Here is a 21,019-nt window from a genome sequence, read left to right on the forward strand (position 1 = left end):
ACCAGGATCATCACAAGTTATGACCATTCCATTTTATAATCCACAATAATAAGCCATATGCTATGAGGTACATAGTATTGCTGCCTGCAGTTCACACGTTAATGTGCTTTTTGAGATGTGACCATAACGATTGAATTTTATGTGATCTTATTATTGAACGTCCCACATTTGGCCTGAAAATGGCTGTTCTCCATCTCCCCAGGCTGTATTTATTTAAAAATATGTCTGGACAATCTTAACCCTCACACCTCCTATCCTCTTTACTTCTCTTCACTCTAAATATGCATTGTGGTTAGATTGTAATCAGAGTTTAAGCAGACCTCCTTTCACAAAGCAAGCCTGACCACTTCAACTACTTCTCTAAAATGTTGAAAAGCGCAGTCAGATTTCTGGGAGTCTGAGCCGGCACTTAATACGTCCTGGCATCATTGGATGATAAAATTTCATGGCTGGTTACGGCCAATGGGAAACTGGGACCAGCAGGGACAGTTACAGGACCGTAAAGACATGAGTCAGCGTCCTGAAGGCAGAAATAAGAGATGAGAGAAAGGAAGCTTTGTGATTAAAGCATGGGAGAGACTTCATTAAAGCTGATTTATGAAGCCTTTTGCCTTTTGTTACATCTGCATCTAGACACATGTTGAGGGCCCAGTTTGTCCACTTATGTCTAATCAGCAGAGTGCATCTCTCCTTTCTGCATGCATTTACAGGAAGATAGAAACTACTAGAAGGAGACATGATGAGTGTTGCAGACAGATGTTCAGCTGGATTCACTATAAGAGTAGGGCCACATTTGTGCTAGTAAATTAAAGAAAGATAAAGAAATGTGGTGGAAAAGATTTAGTTTTAATAACATGTATTCTAGATCTGCAATGAATTAGTGACAAGTTTTAACTGTGTGGTCATAAAATTTGAACTTTACGTGGCCTTGGCAAAAGCATACAACATCACAGTGAGTGGCTTATAGTCACTTTTTTTTTTTTTTTTTTTTTTTTCCATTTTTTCAGTTGTTAGTTTCTTATTTAGAAGTACGTTTAATGACTTCCACTGCCACACACTACAAACCTCTCTAACCTCTCGTTATCGTTTGATCAGGAATTCTTTTTGTATTACTATTTTTTTATTTATTTATTTAGCTTCATAATTCTCCTTGAATGAACCTAGAGGGCAGCCCCAGTTACTAGTTGTGTAATTAGCCTGTCATTGTAAATCAGACACTAATTACAGGCAGATTGTGAACATGCAAAAGAAAATGAACATGTACATTTCTCTGCTCTCAGTGTACGTAAATCTGGCCCTCATTGACTCTGTCTTCCTGAGGCCTCTACTGAGACTTCTGTGTATATGTGTGTGTGTGTGTGTGTGTGTGTGTGTGTGTGTGTGTGTGTGTGTGTGTGTGTGCTAATTTGTGCACACTATGAAGCATACACGTGCACAAGTACTGAATGGATGTTTAAGTATGAATCCAAGTACTTGTGTTAGTGTGCGCATGCATGCGTGCGTGTGTGTGTGTGTGTGTGTGTGTGTGTGTGTGTGTAACTGTAATGGGTGTGTGTGTGTGTGTGTGTGTGTGTGTGTGTGTGTGTGTGTGTGTGTGTGTGTGTGTGTGTGTAACTGTAATGGTTCTTATCACTTCACACTAGCTGTCAGTTCTCTCGCACACAACGCTGCAGCCTGTAGGTGACCCCCACACACATGTTTACCTCTAGTCTATCCAGGCCAGGTTGGACACACTGGTAAGCTAACGCATAGCTGCCATAATCGCAGGCAATCTGGAAAACATGAGGCTGCATTACATACAGATTTTAATATTAAATTGTGGCTGGCTTATGAGGCAAAACAGGTGACCGATGTACATGTAAAAGGTCAGTTTTATACAGGTTTTTAACACTGTTGCATACCATCACATCACTCAATCAATCTATTCCAAGTTGAAATGCTCACAAGGAACTGTTTGTAATTGGCTTAATGTAAGCTGACAATGTCTGAGACATACAAAGTCACATATTCATCCACAGAAGATTTCTTGGCTTGTCAACAGATGTACAGTACAGGCCAAAAGTTTAGACACACCTTCTCATTCAATGCGTTTCCTTTTTATTTGCATGACTATTTACATTGTAGATTCTCACTGAAGGCATCAAAACTATGAATGAACACATATGGAATTATGTACTTAACAAAAAAGTGTGAAATAACTGAAAACATGTCTTATATTTTAGATTCTTCAAAGTAGCCACCCTTTGCTTTTTTATTAATAATGGAAAAAATTCCACTAATTAACCCTGACAAAGCACACCTGTGAAGTGAAAACCATTTCAGGTGACTACCTCATGAAGCTCATTGAGAGAACACCAAGGGTTTGCAGAGTTATCAAAAAAAGCAAAGGGTGGCTACTTTGAAGAATCTAAAATATAAGACATGTTTTCGGTTATTTCACACTTTGTTGTTAAGTACATAATTCCATATATGTTCATTCATAGTTTTGATGCCTTCAGTGAGAATCTACAATGTAAATAGTCATCAAAATAAAGAAACAGAATGAGAAGGTGTGTCCAAACTTTTGGCCTGTACTGTATATATTCACATCCAGGAACTGCCCAGTAAAACATCAACTGTTAGCAAGGGAATTTAGACACAAGTCATTTAATCATGTAATTCCCACTCACAAGTCCAATTTAATGTTTACTTGCTGCTAACTTGTTTAAACTGAGCTCTCACACACCAGCACAGTGCTGCTTCAAAGTTTTAACTCTGGCCTACAGATCACACAGATGTTATCCTGCAATATAACACAATATAACAAATAACGCAACACCTCCTTGATCTTAAAAATAATACTCTGTATATTCAGTATGCTTTTTAGAAAGCTATCTCCCAGCTTTTGCCGTAGAAAAATGTTCTCATACCCTCTCATATCCCTGTGCATGTATTAAACAATACAACATTGCTAACAACTTGTAATAGTAAACATGTTTTGTTTTTGTTTTTTTGTTTCTTGCTACTCTCCACTCCAATTCCTTAGTGCTTATTTTAGCCTAAGGAGTTGGACTGGGTTAGTTGGCTTTCTGAGGTTCAAGTGATTTTCATTGTTTCATAAACACAGTGTGTAACAGGAGAGGGACGTATCATCAGCCCTTATTTCTTCATCCATGCACACTTCAGAGAAACACTTATTTAAGTACAGTGTTCAGTACACGCACGCACGCACGCACACACACACACACACACACACACACACACACACACACACACACACACACACACACAGGCAGCAGCTGGATGTGTGCAGCAGCAGCCTTGTCCAAACAGCACAAAGAGCAGAGGGAGCAAAACATGCTCAGAGGAAGGACCAAGGCATTCAGCATTAATCATACACTGTGGCACACACACACACACACACACACACACACACACACACACACACACACACCCTAGAGGCAGTACCACCCGTTTTCACATGCACAGGCACACAGTCATACTGTAAACAGACACCCACCCACCACCTGCTTTTGTGGGCAAACACACTTACATGTACTGTATACACACACAGACACACGCACTTCCCTCAGGATACACTATACCATTCAGGAAACATTAGCAGCATTAGCCAGGAATGCTAATTGAAACAAACAGCTCATGGTTTCTTCATTTCTGAGGTGGGAGCTGGCTGTAATTGAGACTTCTGTGTGTGTGTGTGTGTGTGTGTGTGTGTGTGTGTGTGTGTGTGTGTGTGTGTGTGTGTACTTGTATAGACACCCAGTTTTTCATGCCAGAGATCTGGGAACCATTGTATACTATTATTGTGCTGCTTTTTCTCCAGCTTTGCTTTCAAACACAAAAGAGAGCAAATTGTTCACCATAAACACACATTAGTGCTGACAGAATCAGTGTTCCAGACCAAAGCAAACCTGATCTCTCTTCACAATTAAATGAAAACACACACACACACTCAGCTCCAATCAGGATGCATTTGGAAAGACCTCATTTAAGGCAAAATAGAGATTCAGGTTGGAGTTGCTGCCATGATGGATTCTTATAGTTTGGTCTGCTGTTTAGAGAAACATCACATAACCAGCGGAGCAATGGTCATTCATTATAGCCTTTTGAAGTGGCCTAAACTTTTATCTCACTCTAAACACACCCCATGCAGTATCTGAGGCTCCCTTACCTGCACCGAAAGCAAAAAAGTATGTCTGGTTGGGATTTCTCTGCAGCAAGGCAGACACACGGCGAGCCATTCGCTCGTTGCGTTTGTAAATGAGCTCCTGGCGGAAGTAGCTGTCGATCTGCAGGGCGGTCATGCGGTCATGAGCTGGCAGGGAGCTGTTGATGAAGTGAGGCAGCTGAGAGAAAAAGAAAGTTTGAATTTAAAAAACTGTTGATGAAAATCCACAGCAGAATAAAAAGCTCATGAATCATTTAAAGCATACATCAAACACAAAAAGAAAGAACTGGTGTTAAAAGAGAGAAGGATTGAGAAGGATAGAAAATGAGATGGAAAGAAAGAAGAGGACGGTGTTGGTGACAACCTGGCACCAGTGTGTTTTGCCCTGTGAGTGTGAGACCTGGCAACCGGGAGTGTTTGTGACGTGACAGCTTGACAAAAAAATGACCAATGCAGTGCTCTGCTGTACAGGCTGTTTTTTTTATATGAGAATGAAGGAGAGAGATGGAGGGGAGAAAAGTGTCAACACCATGAGTGTGTGTATGCACTTGCAGGCATTTTTGTATGTGACATGTGTACACTAATGTGTATGTGTGTGTGTGTGCGTGCGTGCGTGCGTGCATGCGCATGTGTGTGAGTGTGTGTGTGCTTGTGCGCGTGCAAGTGCAGTGTATCCACCAGTGTGAGCGTGTGAATGTGTGTTTAATTGCTGTGTGATTTATTAGGAGCCAGGCAGGCAGAGACAGACCACGCTGGCTCTGCTCCACACTTGGCTGCATCAGTGGATTCAACAGGCTCTTAATCTGTGAAGATGAGCAGGGGTCGGTGGTGGGGTAGCAGGGGTCTTCGCTGTCCAACTCACTGACACACCTAAACACACACAGTTTGTCTTTAGGTCTTTCACTTCCTGTCAGGGTATCATTGTACCTGTATTTGACTTTTTTGGCTCTTTCTGTTAATATCTTTTCTTTTTATATATATATATATATATATATATACAGTGCCTTGCGAAAGTATTCGGCCCCCTTGAACTTTTCGACCTTTTGCCACATTTCAGGCCTCAAACATAAAGATATAAAACTGTAATTTTTTGTGAAGAATCAACAACAAGTGGGACACAATCATGAAGTGGAACGAAATTTATTGGATATTTCAAACCTTTTAAACAAATAAAAACTGAAATATTGGGCGTACAAAATTATTCAGCCCCCTAAGTTAATACTTTGTAGCGCCACCTTTTGCTGCGATAACAGCTGTAAGTCGCTTGGGGTATGTCTCTATCAGTTTTGCACATCGAGAGACTGACATTTTTGCCCATTCCTCCTTGCAAAACAGCTCGAGCTCAGTGAGGTTGGATGGAGAGCGTTTGTGAACAGCAGTTTTCAGTTCTTTCCACAGATTCTCGATTGGATTCAGGTCTGGACTTTGACTTGGCCATTCTAACACCTGGATATGTTTATTTGTGAACCATTCCATTGTAGATTTTGCTTTATGTTTTGGATCATTGTCTTGTTGGAAGACAAATCTCCGTCCCAGTCTCAGGTCTTTTGCAGACTCCATCAGGTTTTCTTCCAGAATGGTCCTGTATTTGGCTCCATCCATCTTCCCATCAATTTTAACCATCTTCCCTGTCCCTGCTGAAGAAAAGCAGGCCCAAACCATGATGCTGCCACCACCATGTTTGACAGTGGGGATGGTGTGTTCAGGGTGATGAGCTGTGTTGCTTTTACACCAAACATAACATTTTGCATTGTTGCCAAAAATTTTTGATTTTGGTTTCATCTGACCACAGCACCTTCTTCCACATGTTTGGTGTGTCTCCCAGGTGGCTTTTGGCAAACTTTAAACGACACTTTTTATGGATATCTTTAAGAAATGTCTTTCTTCTTGCCACTCTTCCATAAAGGCCAGATTTGTGCAGTATACGACTGATTGTTGTCCTATGGACAGAGTCTCCCACCTCAGCTGTAGATCTCTGCAGTTCATCCAGAGTGATCATGGGCCTCTTGGCTGCATCTCTGATCAGTCTTCTCATTGTATGAGCTGAAAGTTTAGAGGGACGGCCGGGGTTCGCCGTTGATTTGCAGTGGTCTGATACTCCTTCCATTTCAATATTATCGCTTGCACAGTGCTCCTTGGGATGTTTAAAGCTTGCGAAATCTTTTTGTATCCAAATCCGGCTTTAAACTTCTCCACAACAGTATCTCGGACCTGCCTGGTGTGTTCCTTGTTCTTCATGATGCTCTCTGTGCTTTACACGGACCTCTGAGACTATCACAGAGCAGGTGCATTTATACGAGGAGCCACGCACGACACAGCTGGATTCTATTTATCATCATTAGTCATTTAGGTCAACATTGGATCATTCAGAGATCCTCACTGAACTTCTGGAGAGAGTTTGCTGCACACAAAGTAAAGGGGCTGAATAATTTTGCCGCACCCACTTTTTCAGTTTTTTATTTGTTAAAAAAGTTTGAAATAGCCAATGAATTTCGTTCCACTTCATAATTGGGACCCACTTGTTGTTGATTCTTCACAAAAAATTACAGTTTTATATCTTTATGTTTGAGGCCTGAAATGTGGCAAAAGGTCGAAACGTTCAAGGGGGCCGAATACTTTCGCAAGGCACTGTATATATATATACACGCAATAAAATATTAAATATTAGAGATACAGTAAGTAAAATCCCAATACGCCAGAGTATGTTCCATTTGGTCTGTTCCCTTCTTCCTGGCATTCTTTTTGCTGTCTTTACTTCACTGAGGATTTTGCTGTTGTGGTGCCGCAAATTCTTTTCCTTGTGTTGTAATTCCTATTTTGGACTTCAAAAAGAAGTTTTAAATTAGAAAATTGTAGCCCATCAGCCTTTTTTTACAGGAACCTGAGGATGGCAACGATATCTAAAGATCCGCTGAAAATCAACATATGGCATACACAGGTTTGGGATCTGTAAAAGCTCCATATTAGAGTGTAGCTCTGGCCTCTGAGCAGTCCTCCCCCTGTTAATACAGTATTTCTGTGGGCTCTCTGTTTCTGTCCTGACTTTTTGTCCTTCACTGGTTTCTCTTGTACGAACCAGAAGCACACCTGAGGCTACCCAGCCTTCAGACTATCTTCTCAAGTTGGAAAGAATCAAACGATGGGGGGATTTAAGAAAAAAGGACTTGGGGTTTTGTGTTACTGTATGTTTTTGAGTCTCCATTGTGCCTCTGAGTGCACATATGCAGATGTTTTTCATCTGGAGTTGTATTTGAGTGTGACAAGAACACACACATGCATACAAAGAGGCGCTCTCTGAAACTGAGTTACAAGTTGACACAACAGTAGAACAGCTGGGAATGGTGCATAAATCAATGTGTGGTACATGAGGGGATTAATTATACCACATGTAAACAAGGTGCTGCTCTCCAGCATCCATCCAGAAGCTGTATCTGACACATTTTCTCTCACCGCCTCAACTGCCCTTCCTACTGTACATTATGTTTCACATAATGGTTGAAAGGTTGTAATTCACACCGGCATATTTATTTATTTCATTTGTGTTGTAGTCTCGCTTTGCCAGACCATCCTCCACACGCTGCGGAGGAGGGTCTGGCTAGTCCACACAGCGTTCCCGGGATGGGAGAAAAACTGTGCTCTGGTTTATTGGCATTTCTCTAAACCAATCACAATCGTCATGGGCGGCGCTAAGCTCCGCACGGTGCCGCTGCAAAATAGCCTCGGGAAGGAACTTGTTTTGGTGGAATGTGTACATTCGGAAGTTGTTGTAGTCAAGCAACAAATAACTCAGATTGGACAGATAGTCTAGCTAGCTGCCTCAATTTACCCTGCAGAGATCTGAGGAGCAGTTAACCATAGTCCTCATAAATCCACCGGAGTTTAAAATTCCAACACAAAGAAAGCGGAAGGAAACAGACATCGGCGCGAAAAGACACGTGTCCGGCGGAATTTCCTGCGGCACCGGACCAATCCTGGAAGTGGAACGCCGTGGACTATTTGTGATGTGCATTACATTTTACACATCAAAGTCTGTTTAGAGGTCTTGGGGAGTACTAAGTGAAAGATAGTTGTGTAAAGCATTTTGAGGCTCCAGAGGGAGCTACTGTATGTGAAGTCTGCTAAATTGCCTCAAGTGATGTCACTTAGGTCAGCATTGGGGCGGGTGACTATACGTTTGAGGATTACTGGACGTCTGTAGCCTGCTCCTCATGTATGCTTGAGGCTAGCAGCTCAAGACAACATTAGCAGCTACTAGCATAACAAGCCCGAATCTCTGACCGCACCGTTGTCAGTCGCGTGGCATTGTGGGTAACGTAGGCATTAGGTTGTGGCATAGAAGAAGAATGTGTGGAATAAAAAAAATGTCATCTCTGGTTCTGCTGCATCGATGTCGTTACTTCTAAAACTGCCCATCGTAAGTTCGACAATGTTATAAAAGTGCGATGCTAAATCATGGAGTAATCTTTTGCACACATTCACATCAAGTGTGTGTGTGCAGGCAGTTAATACCAGTGTGTAAGAAGGGGACATTTTTACAGGGAAAATAGGACAAACCCACGTCTACTTTCTCAAACTGCCACAGAATTTTACTACCTATATTTTTGCTTTAAATGTATCACAGATCTCCAAGTTCTGTGGAATGTTTAGACATTTTCTCTTTTTAGGATTAGCTTCCGCAATTCACAAAGATAAAATGTATGCCGATTCCTTTTGAATTAAATGATCACAATGATTAACTGTGGCAGGTAACACAATGATCTGCCACAGTTAGGTTTTACTCACACTTGGCAGGTTGTTGGTTGTTAATTTCAAGGCCTGATCAAATCCAAATGGTTTGTGTGACATAAGCCACATTACTCACTTATCGCTACAGGTAGTCACTCAGTGAGGAAAGAAAGCCAGAAAGAAAGATATCTGTAGCCTGAAGCCTTTTATTGTCTGTGTGTGTTTTTTTCAGGGCAAATGACCCAGGTTCATCTGGATTGACAGAGGTTCATGATTCATAAATCAAATAAAGCAGAGTTGGATGAATAAGAGAGAGTTGGAGATGGAGTGCTTCAACATTGCTCTGATGATGAGGGAGAATAGCGTGAGTGATTCATGACGAGAGAAAGAAAAAGTGTTAGGTCGGGGAGGGGTCAAGGTGGGAGTGTAGCGGTAAATGCAGATAACTTATCACAGGAAAGGCCATTAGCTGCTCTGTATCACAACCTGCACAGGAAATTTGGATTGACAGGGAGATATTTCCTCACTTTCTCACTACTTGTATCACTCACTTGCTCAGTCCGTCTGTACTGCCAGCAATTTACTCTCTGCTATTCTTCTTTTAGAATTTGTCTCTTTGAAGCCTTTTTTTTATCATCTGTTCTCTTTCCTTTCCATTTCCTTTCCCTTATTTACCTTTCCGTTCTTGTCCTTTCATTTCCCCTTTCCCTTCCTTTCTTTTCTTTCAACTTTCATCTTGTTTCTACTGTACATCTACAGCAATTTCCATGTGAACTATTCAGTGGCAACATTTTGCAGTTAGCAAGTCTTTGAAGTTGCTTCTTTCCTACTTGTCTTTGTGTTTTTGTTACATAAACCTCCTACCTTTTACCTTATTTGTTTTATGGCCCTGTTCTTTCTTATCTGTCTCTCGTTGTTTATCTTTGACGTTATGTCTGTGATAGATCTGGGACCAGTTCAGTATTGAAAAGCATTACCCTGTCCTGCATCACTCTGCTGTGCTTTGCTCTGAGGCCCATCATCGGTCTCTTTCTAATATGATGAAGATTGAATTAGGAGAGCATCAGGGGTATCTGAGACCTCTGGATTAGGTCCTATCTATCAAAAAAACACCTGCTCTTTGACGGCCTTGGAAGTTCTCACACACACACACACACACACACACACACACACACACACACACACACACACACACACACACACACCTGCTATAGATCACCAGACTACAGAAGCAGGCACTACAGTCAGACGTGTGATTGCTCTAGCATGTGCTGGGGAATGTTAATACATGTTATTATGACATAAGGAGTAGCAGCGAACTGGTATGATTTAAAGCACTCATGCAGGAGACGACTGTAGCCGCGACTCTAGGTGAAACTGTGGCTAACAAGCTCTTCATGACCCCCAGATAGAAATAGATGGATAGACACAGACAGTGAGGGAGAGAAAAAAAGGGAGATGGATGTGTCTTTTGTCAAGGCTTAACAGGAGAGGCATGGTGAGATGTGTCTGAAGGTATGTGTACTTTCTCTTACTTTGTGTGTGTCTCTTGTGTAAATGATGTGGAATCTCTGCAGTTGAGCGCTGACTTGAGGTTACATGGTGTGTTAGGTTTAATGAGACTTGAGGATCAGTGAGGGAGGTTGACACAGCATAATTGACTTATGCAGAGGGCTTTCGAGTAAATCTGCATTCGAGGGTGGAGACGGAGTGAGAGCTACTGCACGCACTACCAATGTATATGTGTGTGCTATATTTTGTATGGCCTTTTGACAGCTAGCAGAGCTGGGTGTGAAGACCGACGAGGAGGCCTTCGCTGAAGGAGCCGAGGCTATGTTGGGAAACACACAGTCAGAGGAGGTCAGATGGCGTATTTACGGCTGAGAGCTATTAAAGTGGCAGACTGTCAAGTAACTTGAGGCTGAGAGGGATTAAGATGGCAATGTGCAGTTTTGCAGAATCAATGTGCAAGCCTAAACATTTGAGGTGACGATAGCGTAATGGCAGAGAAGTGGGTATGAGAGGGTTGCCAACTCAAATCGAGGGTCTGACAGATTTGGGTTTTTGGGTTTTGGGCATAAACGCAACAAGACCTTTACAGCAGTAGGGCTGTCGTCCACTAAAGAAATTCCTAGTCGACTAACACTCATACAATTTTGTCGACTAATCGATTTGTTAATTTGTAATCGACAGATCCGTGAAACTAAATCTCTTCACAAAGAATCATGCAAAAAGCACCACTTTAAATCTTGTGTTTACCAGAGATGTGCTAATACGTTTCTTGGAAATAAGTCATTCACCATGAATAAAAACATAAAAATGACTAATTGACCAAAGAAGTCTTAAGCTTGATTTATGGTCCTGCGGAGGCTCCACGCAGAGCTTTCACCGTAGCCTACGTAAGTGGCCTGAAGTTTATACCTGTGCGATGGTGTGCGCGTCGATCTAATAGCAGGGCCGGCATGTGTGTGTGTGTGTGTGTGTGTGTGTGGTGCGGTGTGGAAGAGCGAGTGAGAGAGTGACGTGATTAGCTGCGGAGTGTCACAGTGAGAGAAACAAAGTGTCTCCCCTGTGCTTTCTGGCCACGGTAGTAAAATCTGTAGCAGGAAAAGTGAACCCTCTCCTTGATTTTATGTTGTTTATAGAGAAGGAGAACCAGGAAATGAGTCAGCGGAAATGCAACGCTACCAAGCCACGGGCGAGCGACATGCGTCGCCGCCACGTGTAGTAAAATCTTTTGAGAGGTGCACGTCAGGCTACAGCGTAGGGTCCGGCGTAGGTTCATGTCTCCACGTACCTGCGTACGTAGCAACGGCGTAGACTATACGCAGAAGCATAAATCACGCTTTAGTCGAGTGTGACCAAAACGAGCAATTAGTTGACTAAGAAGGGGCAGCCCTATACAGCAGATTGTTGTTGGCCCTTGTAAAACTTTGTAAGAGGGAAAATACTGGAGATAATGTGTTTGTTTTTTTTAGCAATGTGCAATAATGGAATTAGATCATTTGTATTATGCTTGGCAAGCAGTTCATACTGATTTTATGGTCTTTATGTTGCCCTTTTTGAAACCGTGTCTTTTAATTTACTCTTTTAATGAAGCTGCAAAAGTTAACACAAAGGAAAGCGAATAGTGACTGATTTTATTATTATTTTTTATATTGGGATGAATCTTTAAGGAAACATTTCTGCAGGTTATCTGAGATTTTTACAGGAGACCAACCTGTGAGGTGTCATGGTTGAAGATGATGGAGCTGAGGTCTCCACAGTTGTAGTGAGTAATGAGGTCCTCGGTAGTGTAGGAGCCCTGCAGGCTGCCTGCTCGGACGCCCTCGTGCTGCAGCAGTGTCTGGTTCAAAGCAAACAGCACCTGCAGGGAGAGAGAGAGAGAGAGAGAGAGAGAGAGAGAGAGAGAGAGAGAGAGAGAGAGATGGAAAGACAGGAAGGGCGCTGTTACTTTCTGCATCCACAAACTCGGTTTTCTCTGCTCTGCGCTCAAGAGGAATTTGCCAGGAAGGGGGACAAATTGTGCAAGCGTGGCCAGTGTTCCTCTTTTAAAATATAATGTGATCTTAATATACAATGAAGCTGTTATTCCTGAGTGTCGGCGAAATATAAGTTGTTTTGCAGCGTGTTCATTTCGTTCAGGATATTTTCATATACTTTCCATACAGGCTGACTACAGGTAAAAAGCAGACCACAAGAGACATGGCAAAACTCCACAGACTTTCTTCTACAGGAAGGAGAAAACGGGAAGAAAGGGAGGGCTGGAGAGAGAGAGAGAGAGAGAGAGAGAGAGAGAGAGAGAGAGAGAGAGAGAGAGAGAGAGACCCTTTAAAAATAACCCTTCTTTCTCTTTCACCAGGCCAGGGTGCCGTAAATTTACAGCAGCCATTAAAATCATAAGTAAACCCTCTTTAGAGAGAATTTATAGAGTGCAGCCGCCAGCCAGCTCAACAACTCTACAGCTGTCTTCGACACCAGGGGTTAACCTCGCTGCTCCCGCCCTCTACGATCCCACGCCACCTCTGACTGGCCTGGCAAGCGGGACCGAGTTGTCAATCAAGAGGTGTGTTACCTGAGATATCTTTCTCTTTCTGTGTACAGCAGATCTCACACACTTCTACATTGCACCTAGGACAATTTCAGTTGACTTGATTAGAATAAGTGACAGGGCTCATCATATCTTCAAACAGGCTGATCCATGTCTACGATCCTAATTACCCAAAAAAACCTGACTGCAGCTTTGGAAAATACTACAGGGAGAACGTCAGCATCCAGGCCCAGATGATTTGTGGAGCAGCTTAAGGCCGATACAGCTGCACAACTGATTGAGCCTGATGTCCAAAGTCTGGGTCGTAATTCACGCAATTATGTTATGTTTTCGCAATCATAAATGCCCATATCGTGCGTATTGAATGTTTCAACTCCAGGTAACCCTTACGCTGGGATAATCACAACCAAGCTCTAAGCTCAACCTTGTGACTTTCTCTCTCCGTCTCTCTGAGGTCATTGTGCTTGCTAACCAGTATTGTAAGCTCATTTTTGCTTTAGTGCTCTTTTTTCCATAATGCAAAGAGACAACTGATGAGCTAACTGCCTTTTTTAAACTCACATTATCCCCCTTTCTTGTCTTTACTTTCACTTCAGAAGAGTGTTCATCCTCCTCTCATCTCTCTGCCAGCGTTGGATCCTGAGCCTTTCTTCCCACTGCACAACCAAGAACTGAGTCTCATCTTATTTATTCTTTTTGACATGTTTCATCCTCAAGCATATTTTCTCCAATGCTCAGCGCCGCGCTGTCGCCTCGACAGAGGTGCATAATCCAGGAATGGGGCCCGATCAAACCTGTGACCTTTTCGGTTCTGAAAAAAAAATCTGGCTTTCGTGCTTTTCTCAGCTTATATCTCAGCACCAGACTTCCCAAACCCAGAAGCCCCCCTGCTGTTTGAGTAATAACACTATACCTCATTTCAGCTTCTATTTCCATCTCACACGAGATTCTTTTATAGCTCTAAACTTAAGGTCTTGTTGAGGTGTGATGCCAGGCCCAGAGAGGCTAATACCTCTACTGTAGATCTGCCTGGTGGCTAACTAGCTACAGTAGCTAATTCTGCTTCCGCAAATGCTGATTCTGTGCCAGTAAGTTGCCACTGCCCACAGTCCTTGACCCACAGGGCTCTCTGCCACGTCTCAAAGGTTTTTCCAAGAGAAACACCAGAGCAGGCCCTGGATAGAGTGGCTGGAACTGGCACAGCACACACACCTGCCAGGCTGTTTGCAATGTTGCCAGCTCCGGTAGTTTCGCTTAACACGGCAAACAGCGATGGCAGACATGACAGTTCAGTAGAGGATGCATGGTAAGGACGCAGGAGCGTGTGTGTGTGTGTGTGTGTGTGTGTGTGTGTGTGTGTGTGTATGTGTGTGTGCGGTTGGTTGTGTTGTTAAGGGAGTTGTTATTTCAATATTGTCCGTCTCCCGGGGAAAGAACATCTCTGCGGCTGTTACCATGGTGCCTGAGGTTGTGCTAGGCTGAATGAAAGAGCATGTCAATCACTGCAGGAGAGGCTGAGGGGGAGAGGGGGAAAATGCAAACATTCCCTGTGTGCGTGCTCGCATGTACACACATACATGTGGATGTGTGTGTGTGTGTGTGTGTGTGTGTGTGTGTGTGTGTGTGTGTGTGTGTGTGTGTGTGTGTGTGTGTGTGTGTGTGTGTGCACGCACGCACGTGTTGGCTGATAGAGTGGGTGTTCTCATGCTGAAGTGGTCCACTCACTCTGACAGACTGGCTCTTTTACAGCCAGGCCTTTTCAGTGTAACTAACATTGACTCTGCTCACCACATAGTTTACTACTGAAGGTCTTTCCTCCGCGTCTCATCTAATACATGCGTGAGAAACTCCCATTGTGATTAAAGGAAAGCTTTATAAGAACAAAGCTGGAAGGAGCAGAGCATACGGATGGTCTTGGAACCTGCGATTTGAGCGCAGCACTCCAAAAATTCATTAGCGAGCCTTTGAAAGAAAACTGAAAAAGAATGGGGTAAGGCCGGAGTGGGAGCAACATTAAAAAAAAGAAATTAGAGCGATCTTTTATGTTTCAGAAAATGTCATTCATCAACATCTGTGTGCATTGCAGCAATTGACCTTGAAGTGCGTTAAATCCTGGCTGTTTGCTAGCAATAGTGTTAGCTTGTTTGAAGGTTTTACGGGTCTGAAGCATGAGTAGGTGCCGATGACAAGGCGCTGGAACCGAGAGAGCTCACTCTTGTCGACTACATCACTCCCCTATTATACCTCCTTAAATCTGAATCGGTGAATGTGAGTGATGGATAGTACTAAAGGGCTTCGGGCCACGATACAACAGAAGGAAGTGTCAAACTGTGGACGCCAAACACTGAACTCTGGCGAAGAGAAGAAAATATAATACCCAGGATTCTTTTTCCCTTTACAGCTGTACAAGTTGGTAAACGCTCACAAAAAGCACACATCATTGACAACAGCTGCAGTAAATGCACAGATATCAAAGTATCAATCCTGTCTGCTTCCATCTTTTTCCCTCCCTCGTGCCCAGTTTCCCAGAGCCACCCCTTTTAATTGCTCTATCCATTGCTCACCTCGTCTCTCTTAGATGTGGTAAAACAATGAGACACTATTCCACGTCAGAAAGAAAGAACAAAGGAATGAAGGAGGGAATAGCAGAAGGAGAGCAGAGGAAAAAAAGCCGGAGAGAGTTGAACGTGTGAAAGAATGGTATAACACAAATAGAGCCTTGTTCTCTATGAGTGAGGCATGTGTTGTACAGATGGAGGTGATTCCTCTCCATTAGGAACGTTCGGGTTAGCTGGTATACACAGTGGCCTGGCATGGGTTCTGGGTATAACCAGGCAGTCAGGTGCATGAAATCATGGCGGTGTGTGCCAGTGTCAGGCAGGAGATCTGAGAAGGTTTGTTCCTTTACACATCTCCTTCTCTTCTGAAACAAAGCTATTTCTCTCAGTAGATCTATCATCTCTGTCTTTCCTACTCCTCGTTTTCAATTGTTGTCCTCTCAGGTGTTACGAACATCATGACAGTAATAAATCACCACTTCTTTAATCGTCACACTGGCTGCTACTATAGGAAATCACATGGATGGCCTAACTGCCATGGTTGCCAACGTTTTTTGGTTTGTGACCTTTTGATGCGATGAAGCAGTGTCTATTTGAGACTCACACGTCTGTGAGTTGTGAGCAGTTCCACTAAAAGGTGATTTCCCCCTCTAAACTTTTAGTTTTTGAAACCCTCAAATGTAAAACCTTCCAGCTTTAAACGTATGCACAGCGGTGCTTTGAGATGAATGCTAATGTCAGCATGCTAACATGCTGATGTTAAGCAAGTATAATGTTTACGATGTTCACCATCTTAGTTTAGCATTTAGTCATAAAGGACAACTTAAAAGTTTGATAGATTAAGTGAGGGGATCACCGCAATTTCAGTAGGACTCTTGCTATGGAAACCATCAATATCTGTACAAAATGTAATGGCAATCTGTCCAATATTTCAGTCTGCACCAAAGTAGCCGATAATAGCATGCAGTGATACTGAAACTAAAAAATTCCCTGCAGCCCAAAAAGCATTTCCCCCATAGAAGGCTGTTAGAAAAGAGAGATCTTTAAAACCGTTGACTGAACTGCAAACTCGGTCAGTACTCTTTGTATTATGAATTTTCAAACCATGACATAATAGAAAAGTATTTTTGTACATGGGGTAATCATTATAGTTTCTATCAATATGGAGCAAGTGAAATGCTAGTATTTGGTATTATCCTTTTTTTCCTCTTCCAAACAAGCACATGTGGAGCAGATGGAGGAGGGACAAGCTGCAACATTATCTTTGTGACATAAAAAGCACATTTCCTTATTTCTCTGGTTAATGGGAGGTGTGGTCTTGGTTTTTCCATAAAACAGTAAAGATGTAATAGAAGCTATCAAGTCACTGAAAACATGGTGCTATGTTGATGCTATTTACGGCACGACATCTCATTTCATTTATCAGTCGATTCTTAAAGTCTTTGTAGCCTCTTTGAATTCAGACCATCCAAACAGAAAGGGAATTTAACTCTCTGTCTTTGTGCCTGGTCATTTAATCAGCCTCTGATAAAGAAAACAGTACAAACAGTTTGAGGGTGGTGCGTTCCCCTCGACCGCTCTCGTCTCCCTGAGAGCCGCTTGTGTTACATCGCCCGAGAAAGAGAAGATCTAGACCCCTGACCCAGGACATGCACTGCTGGGTTCCTCTGGGCCCCCCCCCCCCCGGGCTCCAGCTACAGACGGCAAGAGGGGATTGGGTTCACAGCACCCTGGGGTGACGGAAGGGAAGGAGGTAGGGAGTTGAAATAACATCCAGTGCAACCCAAGAATAGGAGAAGTGGGATAGCTCATCCCTGTTCCCCACAGAGCAGCCCCAAAAAAGGGTGGTTACCAATTTGTGTGAGTATGCTTTCCTCTTCATGGCCGCACACTTCATAAAAAAAACACCCTTGTGTCCGTTTTCTTTTAAGCTGTACTATCTCAGTATGACTTCATGCTTGAATGAGCATATAGCAGTGGCGGAGGTATTTTAAAAGCCTGATGTTGTTTGACCCTTTAGTCCGTGCTAGCTCTAAAAAGCACCTTGAGTACATTAGAGTGGAAAGATGGTGTCACACAAGACCACATCAAAGTTGTCTGGACAGTCTCACATGATACCTTCACTGTTGTCTCCTACAGTTTTATCAACAAGGTCCTTCAAGACTGGCTCTTTCTTTTTTCTCTCCAAGGGAATCATGGAACCTGTCGAGAGCTTTAAAGGCAACGCTGAGCATAAAAAAAAATAAAAATGCCTCAAACACAACCTACAATGTCAGAGCGTTGCCAAAATAGTTTTACAGCCCTTCGGCGCCTTTCTGCGTGTATTGTTTGCTTATTTGAAGGTTAGCAGCACTTTCAACTCATCACATCTGGCATGAGCTACGGCAAGCCAGAGCCTTGCTTTCTTCCAAATCTTTATCCCTGTTAATACCCACGTTACACACACACACACACACTCACATATACAACCACCCATAAGCACACACGCTAATAGTTATACACAGCCCAAACCTCTTTGAGCAATACCTGTATACAAACCACATATTGCAGAAAATGAATGACATTTCAGATCTTTTTCAGATAGTGCCAATATTTTGAATATTGTTTCTCCTTTGTCTCTGCCTCTCTTTCTCTTCCCACTTCCTTTCTCTCTCCTCTCATTCCCTCTCTTTCTCTGCCTGGTCTACCTCCTGTCTCAGCCTAGGAAATCCAGGGATTACCAGAGGGACAATCCCAGTGGCAGAGGCCTGCTGCTCCCTGCATCCACAGAAAGCCCCCTATTCTTTCCCCTCCTTCTTCCTTCCGTCCTGTCTTATTTCCTCTCCGAAGCATGGGGTGAGGGTCTAATGATGGGAGTTATCCCTCTCTTAGCCCCCATACATTTTTTTTCTCCTCCTTTCTTCCTCTGACTAAAGTTCATTCTTTCCACCTCCACTACTATCCTCCTTACTCTTCTCCGCTTGTTTATCTTCTTTCCGCCAGTAAAACCAGACCTACAGGCACCCATACATACACACATACTGTATACGCCCCTCCAGTCCCCAGAGCCTCCTGTCTCTCCTCTTAATTCGAGTCTCCAGTGAATGGGGGGTGGGGTGTCGCCCCTACACTTGTCCACAAACAAACCCCGCTGTTTGACTTGGCAGCTCTGCCGCTGAGCCAGTCATCCCAGCTTTCCTGGCTCCCCAGAAAACAGAGAAAATAATAAAGTATCACTTGATCTGGACTGAAAAAGCACACAGCTGGTCCCTCACCGGGAATGCCCACAAGCAGAGGGTGTGAAAGAGTGGTGGAAAATTATAGAAGGAAATTGTGCTAGCTTTTGTTTTCTTTTAACTGTAAGGGGCCAAAGCTGTTGAACGGGAATTTGTCTGTGTGTAAAAATATTAGGACAACACAGCTGAACATAACAGGAGTAATAGGTAAAGGTGACAGGCGGAGAAAGGAAAATCTGTCCGATTCCACCAAAAGTAAATACATGTGAAAACACAAAAGGTAAAAAAGAAAAAAAAGCTGCACTAATCAGTGTTTTTATATTCAACAGATCAAATGACTGTTTACATTGAATGTACAGTATAACTCGTGACAGACCCGCAAAAAATGATCAGTTCCCTTTTGCCCAGAGTTTTAGCATCTTTTAGCTCATTGTTTTGAGTTTTACAGCCAAACAATTGGGTTTAGTCTCATGGGTTTAGTCTCACCACTTTCAACAACTTTGTTTTAAACCGCAGCAGGCAGGCAGTTTTCAATGGACAAGCTCTGCACTGAACAGCAGACAGACGAGGTTAGCAACTAGCTGGTTAGCATTTAGCAGCTAGAGGGCCAGATATTTTCCTCAGGCTAAAAGAAGACTGAATATTGGACTTACATTCATAAAATGGCCTGAGACAAGACTCCAAATCAATGCTGATGTAGCTGTGTTTCTCCTAGATATTAGAAATTGTTAATTAATCCTTTTTAGAAAGTGATAACATGTCAGTGTCAAATTTTACAGGCTGTTGCATTGCCCATATGTGGCCAAAAATGTATTAAAAAGAAATTAAATATTCTTTAAAAATATGCTACATAATTATTGCAACGTTTATACCTTCACTGTAAGGGTCGGTAAAATGATCTCTGTTGAATCACTGAGAACTAAAGAAACACGTGTAAAGTATCATTTTCATCATTCTTAGTGGCGTGATCTGCTTTTATTTTTTCTATGGGATCACTGAAGTAAATAAACTGCACTTGATCTCACCCAGCATCAGATCCATCAGATTTCTTCAGCTGTTTTAAGGAAAATAAGATTAGAGGACTTGCTAAGATCTACACTAGATCAGGTCGCTCTAACCTTATCTCCCTCAAAGCTCGTAGTCCACCTCTAACATCATGGCCTCCGCTAATCCAAACACATTTCACAGTCAGCCTTTTTCTTTCAAGGGAAAAACTCTCATAGAATTCCATCGGATTTATCCGGCTCCCATTATGATGTGTGATGCTATCCAAACCAGATGAGCTGGGTCTTCTCTGATGCTTGAGAAAAGAGCAGGCAGAAACAGCCGTGTATGTTTAAAACATGCCTCCCCGGCCCCTAACCAGGATCCGACCACTCTCTCTTATCTCCCCCAGTCTGCTTTAGTTGGACTAATGGCTTTAGACAGAATAATTCCCAAAGAATTATTTGTCCTTTGCAAAGTCCACATCTGAGGTCCGGCTGAAACATGAGAGCAGCGCATAATCTCCTGCATGAACATAAATTGTGTAATGGAGGAATAAACCGGATCCAGATTGAGAAAGAGCAATTGTCCAAACTGTTAATAGGAGCCGTCCAGGTGAATACATTTGTTTTAAAGAGAGGAATCCATGCAGAGGTGTGTGTGTGTGTGTGTGTGTGTGTGTGTGTGTCTGTCAAGCATGGATGCAGCCTCAAATCATCGCACATCATTGTCATGATGTTCAAATACCTGTCAAACGGATTTTTCCTTTCGTGAGTTTGTGTGTGCACCTCAGCAGGCATCCAAGACGGAACTGTTCTTGTTTGCACTATTTGACAGGCAGACCGGTCTACCCCTGCAGAGTAATGGACACTTTAGTAGCATTGAGTGTGATGCAGCAGACCATGGCTATATAAAAAGCATATTTTCATATCAAAGGCATATGATTGAGAGGTTTTATGTACGAGTTAACATCTGCATATCGTGCGTGTGTGCTTCAGTAAAGGAGTAGAAATTAAATGGAGGAGGAGGAGGAGGAGAGAAAAAAATGTAAGTAAGAAGGAGCATGGGGGCAGAAATGCCAGATGTTTACAGTTACAGTAACCAGGAGAGGTAGAGAGAAGAGAGGAGGGAGCAGACCTATTGTCCCCCTCCTCCTCCTCCTCTGTCTAACAGGTCTGGAGCACAGCTGGGCAGATTTGTCCGCCACCATCTCCCTTCTACATCCTCCTAAAGCCCCTCCATCCTCGGCCCCGTCCCCATCTCTCCAAAAACAACTTGTGTCTCTTCATCTTCCATCAGTTCTCAAACCCTCAATCAC

At 42.9% G+C, this 21,019-nt stretch overlaps 1 protein-coding gene across 1 annotated transcript in view; it reads right to left on the minus strand.

Annotated features, from left to right (window-relative positions):
• The window catches only part of trabd2b (TraB domain containing 2B), a 68,227-nt gene that overhangs the window by 17,718 nt on the left and 29,490 nt on the right, over positions 1-21,019 (minus strand). The window contains exons 3-4 of the mRNA XM_039810630.1: positions 12,114-12,260; positions 4,172-4,346 (exon numbers count right to left, since the gene is read on the minus strand). Coding sequence (XP_039666564.1) covers positions 4,172-4,346; positions 12,114-12,260 — 322 coding nt within the window. The remainder of the gene's footprint in view (positions 1-4,171; positions 4,347-12,113; positions 12,261-21,019) is intronic.

This window comes from Perca fluviatilis, chromosome 9, assembly GCF_010015445.1.
Source record: "Perca fluviatilis chromosome 9, GENO_Pfluv_1.0, whole genome shotgun sequence".
Lineage (NCBI taxonomy): Eukaryota > Metazoa > Chordata > Actinopteri > Perciformes > Percidae > Perca > Perca fluviatilis.